At 32.5% G+C, this 15275-nt stretch overlaps 1 protein-coding gene across 2 annotated transcripts; it reads left to right on the plus strand.

Moving 5' to 3' along the window:
* The first annotated feature begins 942 nt into the window (after window positions 1–942).
* Window positions 943–13837, plus strand: LOC145634883 (CSC1-like protein ERD4). Of its 2 annotated transcripts, none has more exons than XM_081686217.1 (6): window positions 943–1326; window positions 9001–9164; window positions 9290–9565; window positions 10699–11543; window positions 11683–11938; window positions 13370–13837. In XM_081686217.1, the coding sequence occupies exons 1-6, from the start codon at window positions 1065–1067 to the stop codon at window positions 13712–13714; spliced, it is 2148 nt and encodes a 715-aa protein (XP_081542343.1). In that variant the 5' UTR covers window positions 943–1064; the 3' UTR covers window positions 13715–13837. The 2 variants fall into 2 exon arrangements, with proteins under 2 accessions (XP_081542343.1, XP_081542344.1); XM_081686218.1 differs by lacking the exon at window positions 943–1326 and adding an exon at window positions 2321–2591.
* Window positions 13838–15275: the final 1438 nt, after the last annotated feature.

Below are 15275 nucleotides of genomic sequence, written 5' to 3' on the forward strand. Positions count from 1 at the left end.
AAATCTATAACAATAGATTTTGGTACCACTTAGTTGTTTTATATATTGTTTTGCATGCTAAAAAAATTATGTATTACACCTTTCATTTTTAAATACTTGCTCAATTTCATTATGTGCGGAGTTTTAGGAGAATTTGGAGAAAGTAATAAAATATGAAGGTAATGGGGTAAGTGGAAGAATAAAAAAATGTAAAAAGTAAAATTAGTTGAGAGAATTAGAGGAAAGAATATGAAATTAATAAACATTTTTTATGTTGGGTCCACTAAGTGAGAGAAATGAATCAAATATTGTAAAAGCTTTTTAAATAAGAAAACGGAGCATGTATTAAAAAATGGCCAGAAATAAAAAGTGAAGCAAGTATTTAAAAACGAAGGGAGTACGTATTTGCCTAAGATTTTAGGGATTAGCCCTAAAGGATACAAATTGAGCTCGAAATTGGCAGAAAAATAACATTAAGGTCTCGTTATATGTGTTTAAAATGCATTGCTGGTTTGCCTGTCAATAATTGTTTTACCTACGAAAATTGTTCGAGTAAGATTTTGGGGGGTCATTTTAGCATTTAAAGGTCTAAATTAAGCTCGAAATTCAGCAAAAAATCACGTAAATCTTTAATTTTGGATTTATGGTGGTAGCAAAATAAAATAAAATTTTAAAAAGGTATCAAAAATTAAGTGAGGGTATTTTAATGGTATCAAAAGTCAAATTTCTTTAATTAAGTATAGATAAAAAAAATAAGCGGAAAATAACAAAATGGATTATTTGTGGACGCGGAAAATAATTAAGATAACAAAGTATGTCGGCACATATCATTATCACATTTGATATACAAATACGAATGAGGTGGTGGACTCAAGTAGGCCATCATCACCTTTTGGTAGTTTGGCCAAAAGTGTGAGGATCTTAAAATGAGTTTATATTGGCTCTAAAGACCTTCCTTTCCTTTCCTTTTCTCTTCTCTATCTACAACTACTACACTGAACTACTAGAAACAACAAATAAATCTATCAAAATTACAAAACATTGCAAATCCCAATAATTATATTGTTCCAGTGTAAAAAAAAAATATGGAATTGCGGTCATTTCTTACATCTTTTGGAACTTCTTTCATAATATTTGTGGTTTTGATGTTTCTTTTCACTTGGCTCTCAAGAAAACCTGGTAACCAAGTTATATATTACCCGAATCGAATTCTTAATGGTATGGATCCTAGTTCGAAGACCCGAAACCCAATTTATTGGATTAAAGAAGCTTTTTTTTCCTCCGAAGATGATATTATCTCTGCTTCTGGTGTTGATACTGCTGTTTATTTCGTCTTCCTTTCCACAGGTATTGATTTTCTCTGTTTTTTACTCTGTTTCATAAAATATATGAAGTAAATATTATCATTTGTACACTTTAAATAAAGCTGCTCTTCAAATAAATAAATAAATAAAGCTTGTCAAATGTCAACTGTTGGAAATTTTGATTAGCTTCGATTAGTGGGCTTTTAATACTGTATTTGATTAATGAACACAAAAACAAGCTAATTGAATATAATGAGTCTCTAATCTAAGATACATTTTTTTTTTTTTTGAACCATATCGATATACTCATATACATTTAAGTAATCATGTCTAGCGGCAAAAATGGAAAAAACTCGTATATTGCACATTAAAAGATTCATGTTCTGATCTAGCAAGATGAACATTGAATATTAAAAGATACGTGCATCAATTGTACACTAGTAGGTCCATCGATTTTCTCATCAATCTAATGATAATGATATTTATTTGTGATTACATTGTCGTTTAAAAAAAAAAAAATTGTGCTGTTAAAAAAGAATGTTGTTGCATGAGATATATAAGCATATCTCAAAATAAGATAAGGAAGTCCCATCTCCAAGTATCAAGCACATGGTAGGAATCATTCCAATGAACATTGTGGCCATATATAATTATTTGTTTTTAATAAAGAATGTTTAGCTTATTCGTCAATATTAGAGATTTGACCAATCTAAACAACTAATTTAGGTATTTGGTAAAAAACTTATTGAAAGATTATTTTGATATCAAAAAGCACTTTTAGGAAAAGCTTATTATAAAAGCTTCTTAAATTAGTTTTTATGAAATTAGTTTGTTAAACAACTAGTGTTTAAGATATTAAATAAACTTAAATAACTAATAATTAACAATTATTTATGAACTATTTTTTATATAGTCACCACTCAGCTATTTATTACCAGCTACTCAAACTAGCTAATATAATTAGCTAGTCAAATAAGTTAATATAGGGCCAAAATCTATAACAATGCTTTATATATTTTTTTAGTGTTTAGAGAGCCACAAGGGGGGTGATGAGTTTCGATCCCAGTATCACCTGAAATCGGGAGGGAAGCTCTAACCACTTGTCAGAAAACCTAGGTTGTTTTCATTTATAAAATCCCCAATTATCCCTCCTAGAATATACACAAGTATTACCACAAAAATACGGAAAGTTCGTGAGGCTTAGTAGAGCACGAATTGATCCAAGGTTGATCGATTGGGTGGTATTGGAAGGCGAAGGGACGAATTTGACGGTGGATTCGAGCAGCGGTTGTTTGTTTTCTTGGCTCAGTTAATAAGTTCTTTTTAATTTACTCCTCATCTTTTATTTTTGTGATTAATTTGGTTGCTTCTACTTGGTGAATTAGATGTAATTTGATATTTAATTTCCTGATTTATGTTTCGTCGTTAAACGATGAGTATAATCGTATTTCAATATTCAAGTTGGTATTTAATTGATTCACATATTCTTCCTTGTTTTTATATGAACGTTTAATTTATTTATGCTAGTAATAGTATAAAATTGCTAGTATGAAGTAATTAGACTATGCTAAATTTATTACTTGATGCGGCATTATTTGATAATTTAGAGTGAATGACTCGATATTACTAGTTTGAGCGGCTCAATCGTAGTTTTGTTGAGTTTGTGGGTTGATCTAATAAATCAAGTTTATTGGGGTAGAAAGTGTATTAGTAAGATTATGATTTCTAGTGAGCTATACATGTCAAATCGACTGCAGTGGTAATTTGACTACCTAAATATTAAGTTGAATATTGAAGGAGATTATATGAAAGGAAGTTGGGAATTAAGTTATGTTGTTTTAATCTATGATCGAATTGGTTGCACAATGGTGGTTTGCTTGTCGTCTATTTTTAAACAATAGATTAGTATATTATTTTTATCTTGTTTGGCTTAGTTACTCGTTCGATTAAACCCCCCAATCTCATGTATATAGTGTGAATAATACTCTTTTAAGTATATAGTTTATGTTTCGAGTTGATTTTGGGTTTATAAAGTTAATTAATCTCCTCGTGGATTCGACCCTTACTTACCCTTTCTACTAGTTGTTAATATTTTTAAAGGTTTAATTTAGATAATTTATTAATTAATTTTATACGGTAAGCGGCTACCCTCACACTCACAATGCTTTATATATTAGTGATGATATACTCCATCTTATCCTCAAAACAGCTAGTCTGGGACTAAATAAATTGATACCGCTTGTCTCAAGCAATGTGGCCCACCCTTTTTTTTTTTTTCTTCAAACCTCAAATACGTCTTAAATAAAATATACAAACTCAAATACGGTTGTCGGCTTGAACCTCAAATACTTCGTATATGTGTTCCATAAGTTCTTTATAAACTTCTAAAAAAAAGGGGTGGGGGGGAGGGCTTTACCTTCCTGTTTACGATTTGATTTTTGTTACTAATTGTAAATCATAATGATTAAGGCAGTGTAATTTTCAATTGAGTTTTACTTATATTATAGGAAAAATGTAAACTAATAATCCCACCTTTAGTCGGTCTTTCACAAACAATCCCACCTTTTGAGATTCCAGAAATAATCCCACCTTTGATAGGGATCTTCCACTAACAATCCCTTTGACCTACAACCTGTTAAACAAGTTAAAAAAAAATTCCCTTTGTTTTTAAAACTTAATCTCTTCTACGACCACCAGCCACCACCGTGGTCACCCCAACCCTCACCCTTTACTGCCACCTCCACCCATTAGGCCACTACGAAACCTCCAACCACGCCGGAATACCATCACCACCCCCAAAACCCGAGCCTCACTCAAATTACACCACCCACAACCTCGAAAACACCACTTACTGCCCCCGAAAACACCATCCACAGCCCCAAAAACACCATCGAAAGCCCCCCAAAACACCACCCACAGCCCCCCAAAACACCACCCACAGCCCCGAAAACACCACCCACAACCCCAAAAACACCACTGACTGCCCCGAAAACACCATCCATAGCCCCGAAAACACCCACAGCCCCGAAAACACCACTGACAGCCCCAAAATAAACACCATCCACAGCCCCCCAAAACCACTAACACCCCCGAAAACACCGCCCACAGCCCCAAAAACACCACCCACAACCCCAAAAACACCACTGACTGCCCTGAAAACACCATCCACAGCCCCGAAAACACCCACAGCCCCGAAAACACCATTGACAGCCCCAAAATAAACACCATCCACAGCCCCCAAAACCACTAACACCCCCGAAAACACCGCCCACAGCCCCAAAAACACCAATGATAACCCCGAAAACACCACCCACAGCCCCAAATAACTCCTCTTGGCCCTAAAAACTCAACCCTTAGCCTGAAAAACTCCACAAAAACCACCCCATGAAACCCACTGATACAAAACCCACCACCCCCACAAAACCCACGCCTACAGCCCCACAAAACCCAAGTACCACCCCGGCGAAATCCCACCCCCACGAAAAATCTCAAAACTCCGTGTGTTCGAATTACATCATCGTTGAACTCCGGGATTGTGCGAAATTGATGGTTGTGGAAGGGGTGTGCGACTGGTGCTGTTTTCAGGGTGGTGGCTGCCGGAGAATGCAAGGGAGGGGATGGGGAGAGGAGTGCAGTAGCAGGCTGGGCTAGTGGCGGGGCTGGGGGTTTTCTTCTTTATTTTTTTTTAATTAGATTTGTTTTTTTTAATTATTAAAAATCGGACTAAACCTATTAAATACCTACACGTGTCTTTTAACTTAAGAAAATCGGTTACCAAATCAATCCAACCGGTCAGGGATTGTTAATGGAAGATAGGGGCAAAAGGTGGGATTATTTCTGGAATTTCAAAAGGTGGGATTGTTTGTGGAAGACCGACTAAAGGTGGGATTATTAGTTTACATTTTTCCTATATTATATTATCTTAATTAATTTATGTGAACTAATTTGAACTAATACTCCATCGGTTTTTTAACACATTTTGATTTTTGCACTATTCATAAACTATACTTTTAACTAGCTTTGTGGATTTTGATTCATCAAAATTTAAACTAAGTGATTCTTCTTAACTTAATTGTTTACACTGAGCAGAAAATCATATAACTAATATATAAAGCTAAACTTTTAGCCAGGTGACGAGATAGCGACACTTGGCGTTCCAATTTTTCGCCAAGTGTCGCACCACGCAGGATTGAGTTATATAGAATTAAATTGTAAGATAAAAAAGTTAGTTTAGAATTCTATTTTCAATCAAATTTGGATAGAATTTTAAGATAAAATTTTAAATTAGAGTTTTATTTTCGATAAATTACCAATATTTCATATGTACAAGTTGAATTATAATTTTATTCAAAAAATAATTAGATTTTAACTCTCATAAATTATCAAATAAATTTATTATTTGTATCATAATATTTTTTTTGGAGCGAAGGAATTAGTTCAAAATGTACCACATCCATCATTTATAATATACTTCACAATCTAATGTAATTTTATTACTGTGTGTAGACCTGTCAATCGGGTCGGGTCACGAGTCATTTCGGACATGGTCATTATTTCCGGTTACGGGTCAAAAAATGTTTTTCACCAATATTATTATTAGTAGTCCTACTACATTACACATCAATTCTTAAGTAATTTTGTATCAATGATATGTTTTAAAATTTGACATATAGATTAAAAATTTATCTTAAAATTCAATAAACAACCCGGGCATCGCACGGGCACAAAACTAGTCTATAAATAAACTAAAGTAGCAACCGTTGACGTCATCTTTTCCCCAAAACCGTTGACGTCGACTTATTATGAAAAATTTTCCCGCCCAATTGTATGGCTTATTTTAGAAAAAAATAATAAAAAAAATTATCATTTAAAGTTACAGCAATAAACTGTTATTTCCTAAAATAATGGGATTTGAATTAGTATAATTTTTTTTGTATTTATCCCAAGTTAGGCCCTGTTCTCTTCACCTTAAAAAAATAATATTGAGTAAAAATAATTTCAGTTCAGTAAAAATAATTCCAGTTCAGTAAAATTCAGTTTTCTTAAAGAAGAAATATAATAGAAAATCAGTAAAAAATAATTTCAGTTCAGTAAAAATAATTTCAGTTCAGTAAAATTAAGTTTAGTTCAATAAAAATAAGTTCATTTCAGTAAAAATAATTTCAGTTCAGCAAAATTAAGGTGAATCAAACAAGGTCTTACTATACATTTTACATAAATCAATAATTTAAATTACAAGTAATAAAATAAACTGACTACTATTTTCCTAAAAGGTAGGGATATTAACGGATACTTGTTTTTCTACTTCTAATTCAAATTAATGATTGACTTGCTTTTAAATAATGATTAATTATATTGTTGGGGTTGCTTCTTAATACAAGAATTTTGATTTTTTCAAATCAGAATATTTTCTTAATACAATTTTTTTTTTTTTTTTTTTTTTTTTTTTTTTTTTTTTTTTTAATAAAAAAAAAATAAAAATCATCCACCTTAATATTTTGACATACTATTGAACATGTTGTTGATGATACTTTTTTTTTTCTTTAAAGATTGATAAATTGAACTTTGTAGTATTTCTCTGTATTCGATAATTTGGGTGTTGTTTCATTTAATTTTAAGTTGTCCACTATAGGTCAATTATATTGAAAGAGTTGATTGTATTATTAGTAATATATCACTTAGGGTCTGTTCTCATTGACTGAACTCAGCTAAACTGAATATTTTATAAGAGATGAAAATTAGGAGCTGAACTGAACTGAGCTGAACTGAATTGAACTGAATTTCAACGTATGAGAACAGACCCTTAATATAACAACATAGGCTTATGATATTATCTATGGCAAAAATGTGGAAATATTAAAGTAAAATTAATATTAATTATCCGATTGATGTGTGATTTTGTCATGCATTACAAACTTAATACGGAGTACTATTTTAAGTAATATATTAATTAGTTATCTAATGCCTTACTCGAGAAGATTATTTGTAGAGTATATGCGAGTTCAACACTACGGAGTACAATTTTATTTGTAAAAACCGTGCATCGCACGGGGCTAATCTAGTAAATTAACAAATTTTCTCCCTCAACATAATGTGACAATGTGTCAATGTGAGAACCTTGCAGATATATGCCTTTTATAAAATCAATAAAATGGTGTTTTTTTTTCCAATCCAATGTTTACAAACAAATTATATGTCCTTCAGCAATGAATATAATATTACCATAATTATATAAATCAAACTAGTATAATTCTCATCACGATTCAAACCTTAAAGTGATGAGATACAATATGAAAGCTTTTTAGAAATTTACTCATGAATATTTTGTTGAAGTATATATGATTCCAAAAACATATACATGTAGATGTCTCATATTGAGATATGAGAAAAGAATGGAGAGTTAAATACTTTAAAAGGCAAATGGGCTACTTCTCATATTGTAACATGGTTTTCCTATGAAACCACCTTAGACTTATAAGTGAACTTCCTCTTGGTGACCAGTGCGGCTAGATTCGTATTTAACATGATATCGGAAGCCCTACCTATATATGGTTGGGACCTTTAATGATGAAATTAAAGCGACCTTACATGTGAGGGAGAGTGTTGAAATATAGACTATAGAAACATAACACTCTATAATAGGATACATCAATCAATAACAATATACTAAAAGACACACCAGACACGTGTCATCTTGTGGTCTGTCCTTAGTCTATATATATATATATATATTATTTTTTTTTTTTAAAAAAAAAGGGAAAATACAAGTTAATCTGCCAGATAAACGAATTTTTGTTAATCTGATGGCATTTTTGTAAATATATTGAAAATGCAGGGTCATTTATTGTTTGGTGAGGAAATTACACATGTACCCCTCAACTAGTACATGAAAAAACGCATATACCCCTCCACTGATACTTGAAAAGACAATTATACGCAAAATATTTACTTCCAAAATTTAGGAAAAAAAAATCGTATAATAATATATTTATAAACTTAAAAATCTAACCATATCTTTGTATAAACAAATTCCTATATTAGTGATTTTTTTTTTTTTTTGATAAGAATAATTTTTTTTTGATAAGAATTAGTGATTACTTTTTAATGTATTATGATTATTTATATATAGTTAAAAAAAAAAAAAAACCATGAATATATATTTCTCAACTTAACATAGTTGGTGAATGAAAAATTATCATATTTTAAATAGCTTGATTTGAGATAAAATAAAATAAAAAAAATTAAATTGATACTCCGTGACAAAGGTTGAAAAAGCGTGAATACGGGATCTAACCGAGTATTTAACATATAAATGAGCTGGTAATTACATTTCTGCAATCTAATTCATTAGATTTTTTTTAGTAACAACGTATATGTATGAACTTATTTCCCCAAGTTTTCAAAATTCGACAGTTCTTAACTTGATAAATTAATTTCCCGTGTTTGTCTTACTGTAAAAAAATGTAAAAGTTTCTTTGATTTACAAGACACTACTTGAAAAAAGTACGATAGATTTAAAAGGATCAGCATGATGGAGAACATAAACAAGACATTAGACTTGACCGTTGTATTAGATCGTTGCATTTTCTTTGAAATGTATTAGTGTACTCTAAGGAGTCTACACTCTACTCCTGTACTCCATTTGTAGTGTGAAGTTCCCTTGTCAAAAATGATAACTGCAACTGCTGGGCTAATTATATTAATGGTTTATTTACAGCATTCAGACTGTTTGTTATGGCTGGCATTGTGCTACTTCCGATTCTATTGCCTGTTTCTGCCACTGATCACAGTGTGATCAAACTGAATAAAAACGCTAACAATTCAACCTCAACCAATTCAACCATCAACGAGTTCAATAAGTTCTCCATGGAACATATTGCGGTAAGTATCATATTTTTAAAGTACCGTTCAACTCTAAAATATTGTGTCGTTTGAGTATTGCAACTATAGAATTTATTTATTTAAATTTCTAAAAACAACTGATTTAACTATCACTTGCATTGCAGCAACGAAGTCCAAGGTTGTGGGCATACATGATTGCTGTCTACTGGGTTTCTTTGGTTACGTATTTCCTCCTGTGGAAGGCGTATAAACATGTATCCGATATAAGGGCTACAGCTCTGAGGTCTTCTGAGCCAAGGGCTGAGCAATTTGCAATTCTTGTTAGAGACATACCTCATGCGCGAGAAGGGGAGACCAAGAAGGAACAAGTTGATTCGTATTTCAAAGCTATTTATCCTGATACATTCTACAGGGCAATGATAGTTACAGACAATAAGGAGGTAATGCTTTAATCTGATACGTTCTACTAATTTTTGCATCTCAATAAAATTTAGAGTCTGTTCTATTAAGCTTAATTTCAGTTTAGCTCAGCTCAACTCCAATCAATTCAGTTCAGTTCCTAATTTTCTTCTCTCATAGATAATTCTTTTCAGCTCTATTCAGTTCAATTCAGTTCAGCCCCAATCAGTTTTGTTCAGTTTATCTGTTTTCAATGAATTCGAACATGCCCTTAGGGCCTGTTCTCTTCCGTTGAAATTCAGTTCAGCTCAGCTCAGTTCAGTTCAGTTCAGTTCAGTTCAGTTCAGCTCTTAATTTATGTCTAATGATATTGCTAATGATATAAAGCCAAATTTCATTCTTTTAAGATCTTATTACGACGACGACGACGACAACAACAACAATAATAATAATAATAATAATAATAATACTCAATAAGTAATAAATAATAATAATAATAATAATAATAATAATAATAATAATAATAATAATAATAATAATAATAATAATAATAATAAAGAGAGTGGGTTAGGGTGTTGGGCCGTAGCAAATTTTAGTTTTTCTTGTTTTTTTTTTTTAAATATTTTTTTTTAAAATTTGTTTAAAAGGGTTAGATACATGTAAGTGTTTTGTGTTCTTTTGTCATAATACTATTTTATTTTAAAATTAGATAGTATATGTGTTTTAAGTTTTTAATATATTTTCCATAAATTTTATAATTATATAGTATATTTTTCGTAAATATTTTAATGTGTACATTTGTATATACACATATGTATAGTAATAAATATTCAAAGATCACTAATCCGTAGTTAAAAATCACTAATTAATAAGTTCAGTTCAGTTCAGCTGAGTTCAGTCAATCGGAACAGGCCCTTAGTCTTATATGGTGCCATTAAAAGAAGTCACCTATTAATGTTGGCCAGATAGAGTTGTAACTTGTAAGCAATAGATAATCATTCTAAGATGAGGCGTAATATAGATATATACCATTATTTAAAGTTAGAAGGCGTATGTCTAAGACTTAATTCGATATTTTTGTAATTAAAGACAATAATTCAATTGGATGATTATGTTTCAGTTAATTATTTATCAGTCACTTGTTATAGGAAACTGTACATTTTTCATGTAACAGGTTAACAAAATCTGGGAGGAATTAGAGAAAAATAGGAAGAAATTGCTGCGCGCCGAAACAATTTATGCAGAATCTAGATCAATTGGTAGTCCTGAGGGGGTCAGACCCACAACTCGGACTGGCTTCCTCGGTCTTTATGGAACGAAGGTTGATAGCATAGAATATTACACTGAAAAGATAAATGAAATCACCCCAAAGTTAGAAGCAGAGCAAAAAATCACCTTAAGAGATCGTCAACTTTCTTCTGCACTCGTTTTCTTTACAAGCAGAGTGGCTGCTGCTTCTGCTGCTCAGAGTTTACATGCTCGAATGGTTGACAGTTGGGTCGTAGTGGATGCTCCTGAACCGCGTCAAGTTATTTGGACTAACCTTTCTCTCAGTTATTATTCCAGGACAATACGCAAGTACGTTGTGTACACCATTGTTTCATTAACAATACTCTTTTTCATGATTCCTATCACTTTTATAACTGCATTTACGACATTGGAGAATCTCGAGATGCTTCTGCCTTTCTTAAGACCCATTATCGAAATAAAATCTGTTCGAACATTGCTGGAGGCTTTTATTCCTCAACTTGTTCTTATAATATTTTTGGCTTTGTTGCCTATGTTGTTGAGATATCTGTCTAAAGCGGAAGGAATTCCTTCAGAGAGTCATGTAACGAGGGCTGCTTCTGGCAAATATTTCTACTTCACAGTTTTGAATGTTTTTATTGGAGTGAGCCTTGGTGGAAGCCTGTTTTATAATATCAAGCGATTGGAGGGCAAACCCGATGCTATTATTGAAGTACTTGCAGCGAGTATTCCCTACAGCGCGACCTTCTTCTTGACATATGTGGCTCTCAGGTTTGATCTTTACATCTTTCATAACTATTCCACCCATTTTTCTGTTTTAGCCATCATCAGTAATAGTTGAGACGTATATCATGTATAATTATAATATAATTCACAATCTTATTTGGTTTTGTATAACATTGTAATGTAGGTTTTTTATAGGGTACGGCTTAGAGTTGTCCAGAGTGATTCCGTTTGCCATATTCCATTGCAAAAGGAAGCTTTTGTGCAAGACCGAAGCTGAAGTGAAAGAAGCATGGGCTCCTGGAGATTTTAGATACGCGACAAGGTTTCCAAGTGACATGCTTATTCTCACAATCACCCTCTGTTACTCTGTTATTGCACCATTGATCATTCCATTTGGTGTTATCTACTTCGGCATGGGATGGCTAGTCATCAGGAATCAAGTAATGCCTTCTATCTCTTCCTAATATAAGTCTCTAACATTTATGTTCTTAATTATCTTGACATTACAAATCTAGTAAAAAAATAATTTTGTATGATACCCATTAAATTAGAAGAAATCATTCACCTATATAATGCTAATACTAGGGCTTCAACGGCATGGATTTTCAACACTGACATGGATATGAACACGTTATAGTAACTCATTTTGCACCATAATCATGAAAGTTGTTTATTATAGATGACACACAAACACATTACCCATCACTCTGTCATAAGTCTCATAACACATCAATCTATAACTAATACTAAAGTAGCAACCGTTGATGTCATCTTTTTCCAAAAGTTGTACACGTGGCGCTACCTTATGAAAAATTTTCCCGCTCAAATGTTAAGCTCATCTATCTAATATCTATATACCTAAACTACATAAAAGTTTATTTTGGAGGGAATTTTCCCTCCTAAACTCTATTTTTTCGTTTAGATCTTTAGAAGTATTAATGTGTCTAAAAACTTTACCATATAATTATCTATTATGATGGACTTTTAGACCACATTTTTCATGAGACTTCTATATTTAATTTCAATTACCATTATTAAAAATCAAGCATAGCTCGGGTATTATCTAGTACTATATACTAAAGTAATCACCAGCATTATCCCCCAAAGTACACGTGTCGCGCTCATATTAAAAATCTTCCCGCCAAAATATTTGTTTTTTAAATTTTTTCCTTCAACAATAATAAGATAATTGATTTAAAAGAAAATGAAAGGAGAATACACAACCTAAATATAGAACAATAACAACTACTTTAGGTCTTGTTTGGTATCATTTTTGGTTTTCAGTTTCCTGTTTTTTTTTTTAAACTAAAAACCAAAAACAGGAAACAAGAAAAATGTGTTTCAAATATTCTGTAGTCAGTTTTCAAAATTATCATAATTTTAACAATTCTTAATAATTTTTGATTCAATATGTGATATATATAATATACTTGTAAAAAACAAAAAACCAAAAAACAGAAAACTACAACGATGCCAAACGAACCTTTAATTAAGTAAAATATTTTTTTTTCCAAGGGGAAAATAAAATATTAAAATGTATTCATAATCTATAAATAATACAAAGTAATATATAAATATAATTTTTTTCCTAGGAATATCCGAGCGTTATTCGGGCAAAGAAATAGTATAACATATTTTTAAAAGAATTTTTTCTTAGAAAAGACCTTTTATGTTAGTCATCTTGTGCGAAATGACCTATAAAAAAAGTGGCACTTTGAGACTTTATAGTACGAAGTACTTGTTTTGGTTGGCTAAGATATTTGCTCAAATCTGACCATTGACTTTGATGTTTTTTTTTAATAGAAGTAATGTACGTATGGATTGTGGAGATCTCTAACAGCATAACAAATAATTATTTTCATTTATTACAGGCATTGAATGTGTATGTTCCATCATGTGAAAGCTTTGGGAGGATGTGGCCTCATATTCATACTAGATTTCTTTCAGCACTAGTCTTTTATCAAGTTATTATGTTTGGTTACTTTGGAGTGAAGAAATTCATCTATGCTTTCGCGATCATCCCACTTCTTTTGATGTCCTTGATCTTTGCATACGTTTGTAACAAGAAATTCTATCGCTTCTTCCACCACAGAGCTCTTGAAGTTATGTGCCATGAATTGAAAGAAACTCCCGACATTGATAGTGTGTACAGATCATACCTTCCTCCAAGTTTAAACTCTGATAAGTTAGATGATGATGAGTATGAAATTGTTTGATCTTGCAAATGGTGTTTTTTTGCAATGTTCCCTAATTTTATTTTATACCAATACGGAGTACATTCTGTTGTAAATATATTTTTTGTGTATTGCAAAGGTTGTATGGTGTAGGCCATAAAAGAATGAACTGTTAAATGAGTATTACTTCAAAATCTTTTATGCAAAACAGGTAAAAACTTAAAAAATAAAATTAAAAATGAAAAAAAGTAAATTTGATGTTGATCGTGTTGAAATAATAAATAGAGATAAGAGAAGGGAAAGAATAATAAAAGTTGTATTTCAATCCAAAAAAGTACTCCATAGTATATAGCAACATATATGAGCCTGTCCCTATTGATATCAGTTATTAACAAAAACATGTTAATATCATCAATTTTTTTCTCTCCTCTCCTCCCCTTACATGGCCAATTTTTCCTTCTCTCCTCCATTCCCATGGCCATTACTTCCTTCTCTCTCCTCCATTCCCATGGGTATGCCCAAGACCGACCACCCTCGCGGATCAAAAGCGGCCCACTTCCTTCTCTCATCTCCATTCCCATGGCTATGCCCAAGATCGACCACCTTCGCACATCAAAAGAAGCCGGCCGGCCAAACAATAGATACCTTAGTAGCAAATATGAAAATTGGGCCCATACAAAACCCATAGGGAAGGGATTAGCTTGTACTTGTGGTGTCATGTTGCGAGGGTCGAATGGGGGTGCTCGGTCGGCTGGTGGTGCTAGAGAATGTGTGGAGGTAGACTGTTGAAGGCAAGGGGAGGTCATGCGGTGGTCGACTAGGGTCGACTAGTGAAGCTAAAGGTTGTCGGTGGTCGGTTGGTGAAGCGGCAGGTGGTGCGGTAGGCTGTATGGTGGTGATAGAGGGAAGAGAAATGGGGTGTGGCTGCTAAATTTACAAAATTAGCCTTGATATTAACAAGTTTTGTTGATATCTGATATCAACTTGTATTTTCTCCAACTTATATATAGTGCAAAATAACTAAGCTATAAGTAAGGAACAATGATCCCATGATCATTGATCATGTTAACATTAAACCCATTAAACTAACCCACTACTATTATGACTCTACTAACACAAACTAATAGTTAGTAGAGCATATTTCTATACATTAGGAGTTAACTAACTGTTTATGCCAAATTTCTCCTATGGGCAACCTAAGGCTGAGACATTCGAAGACTAGAAAATTAACTATGGAAAACAAATAGCTTAAATAAAAAAGCGATAAAGACAATGTGTTTTGATGATGCAGAAAACCCGAATGTGGGAACACTGAGGGTGGGTGGAAGACCACCGTTTCACTATGAATAAAAAATAGAAAAAATGAAAAATATAATAAAAAAACACATACCTTCATTCGACCACAAAAAACCTTGAAATTGGGTTTACGAGGCCAAATTCGACCATGAAAACTCTAGATCTAGAGTTTTCATGGTTGAATTTGACCTGAAAACCTATGGTTTCATCACGAGGAGAGAGAAAGTGGGAAAATAAACTCGATCTTGGTGGCAACGGTGGTTAGTGGCGGTGGTGGTGGTGGGCTTTGAGGGGAAAGAAGAGGAGA

Source organism: Chenopodium album, chromosome 6 (genome assembly GCF_948465745.1).
Source record: "Chenopodium album chromosome 6, dcCheAlbu1.1, whole genome shotgun sequence".
Classification (NCBI taxonomy): Eukaryota; Viridiplantae; Streptophyta; class Magnoliopsida; order Caryophyllales; family Amaranthaceae; genus Chenopodium; species Chenopodium album.

What these genes read in the sequence shown, in the direction of transcription:
- LOC145634883 (XM_081686217.1), top strand. Translation starts at nt 1,065, where the DNA reads ATGGAATTGCGGTCATTTCTTACATCTTTTGGAACTTCTTTCATAATA. An exon ending in TAGTTACAGACAATAAGGAG is followed by an intron (nt 9,566 to 10,698) that starts GTAATGCTTTAA and finishes TTCATGTAACAG; the next exon opens with GTTAACAAAATCTGGGAGGA. An exon ending in GGCTAGTCATCAGGAATCAA is followed by an intron (nt 11,939 to 13,369) that starts GTAATGCCTTCT and finishes CATTTATTACAG; the next exon opens with GCATTGAATGTGTATGTTCC.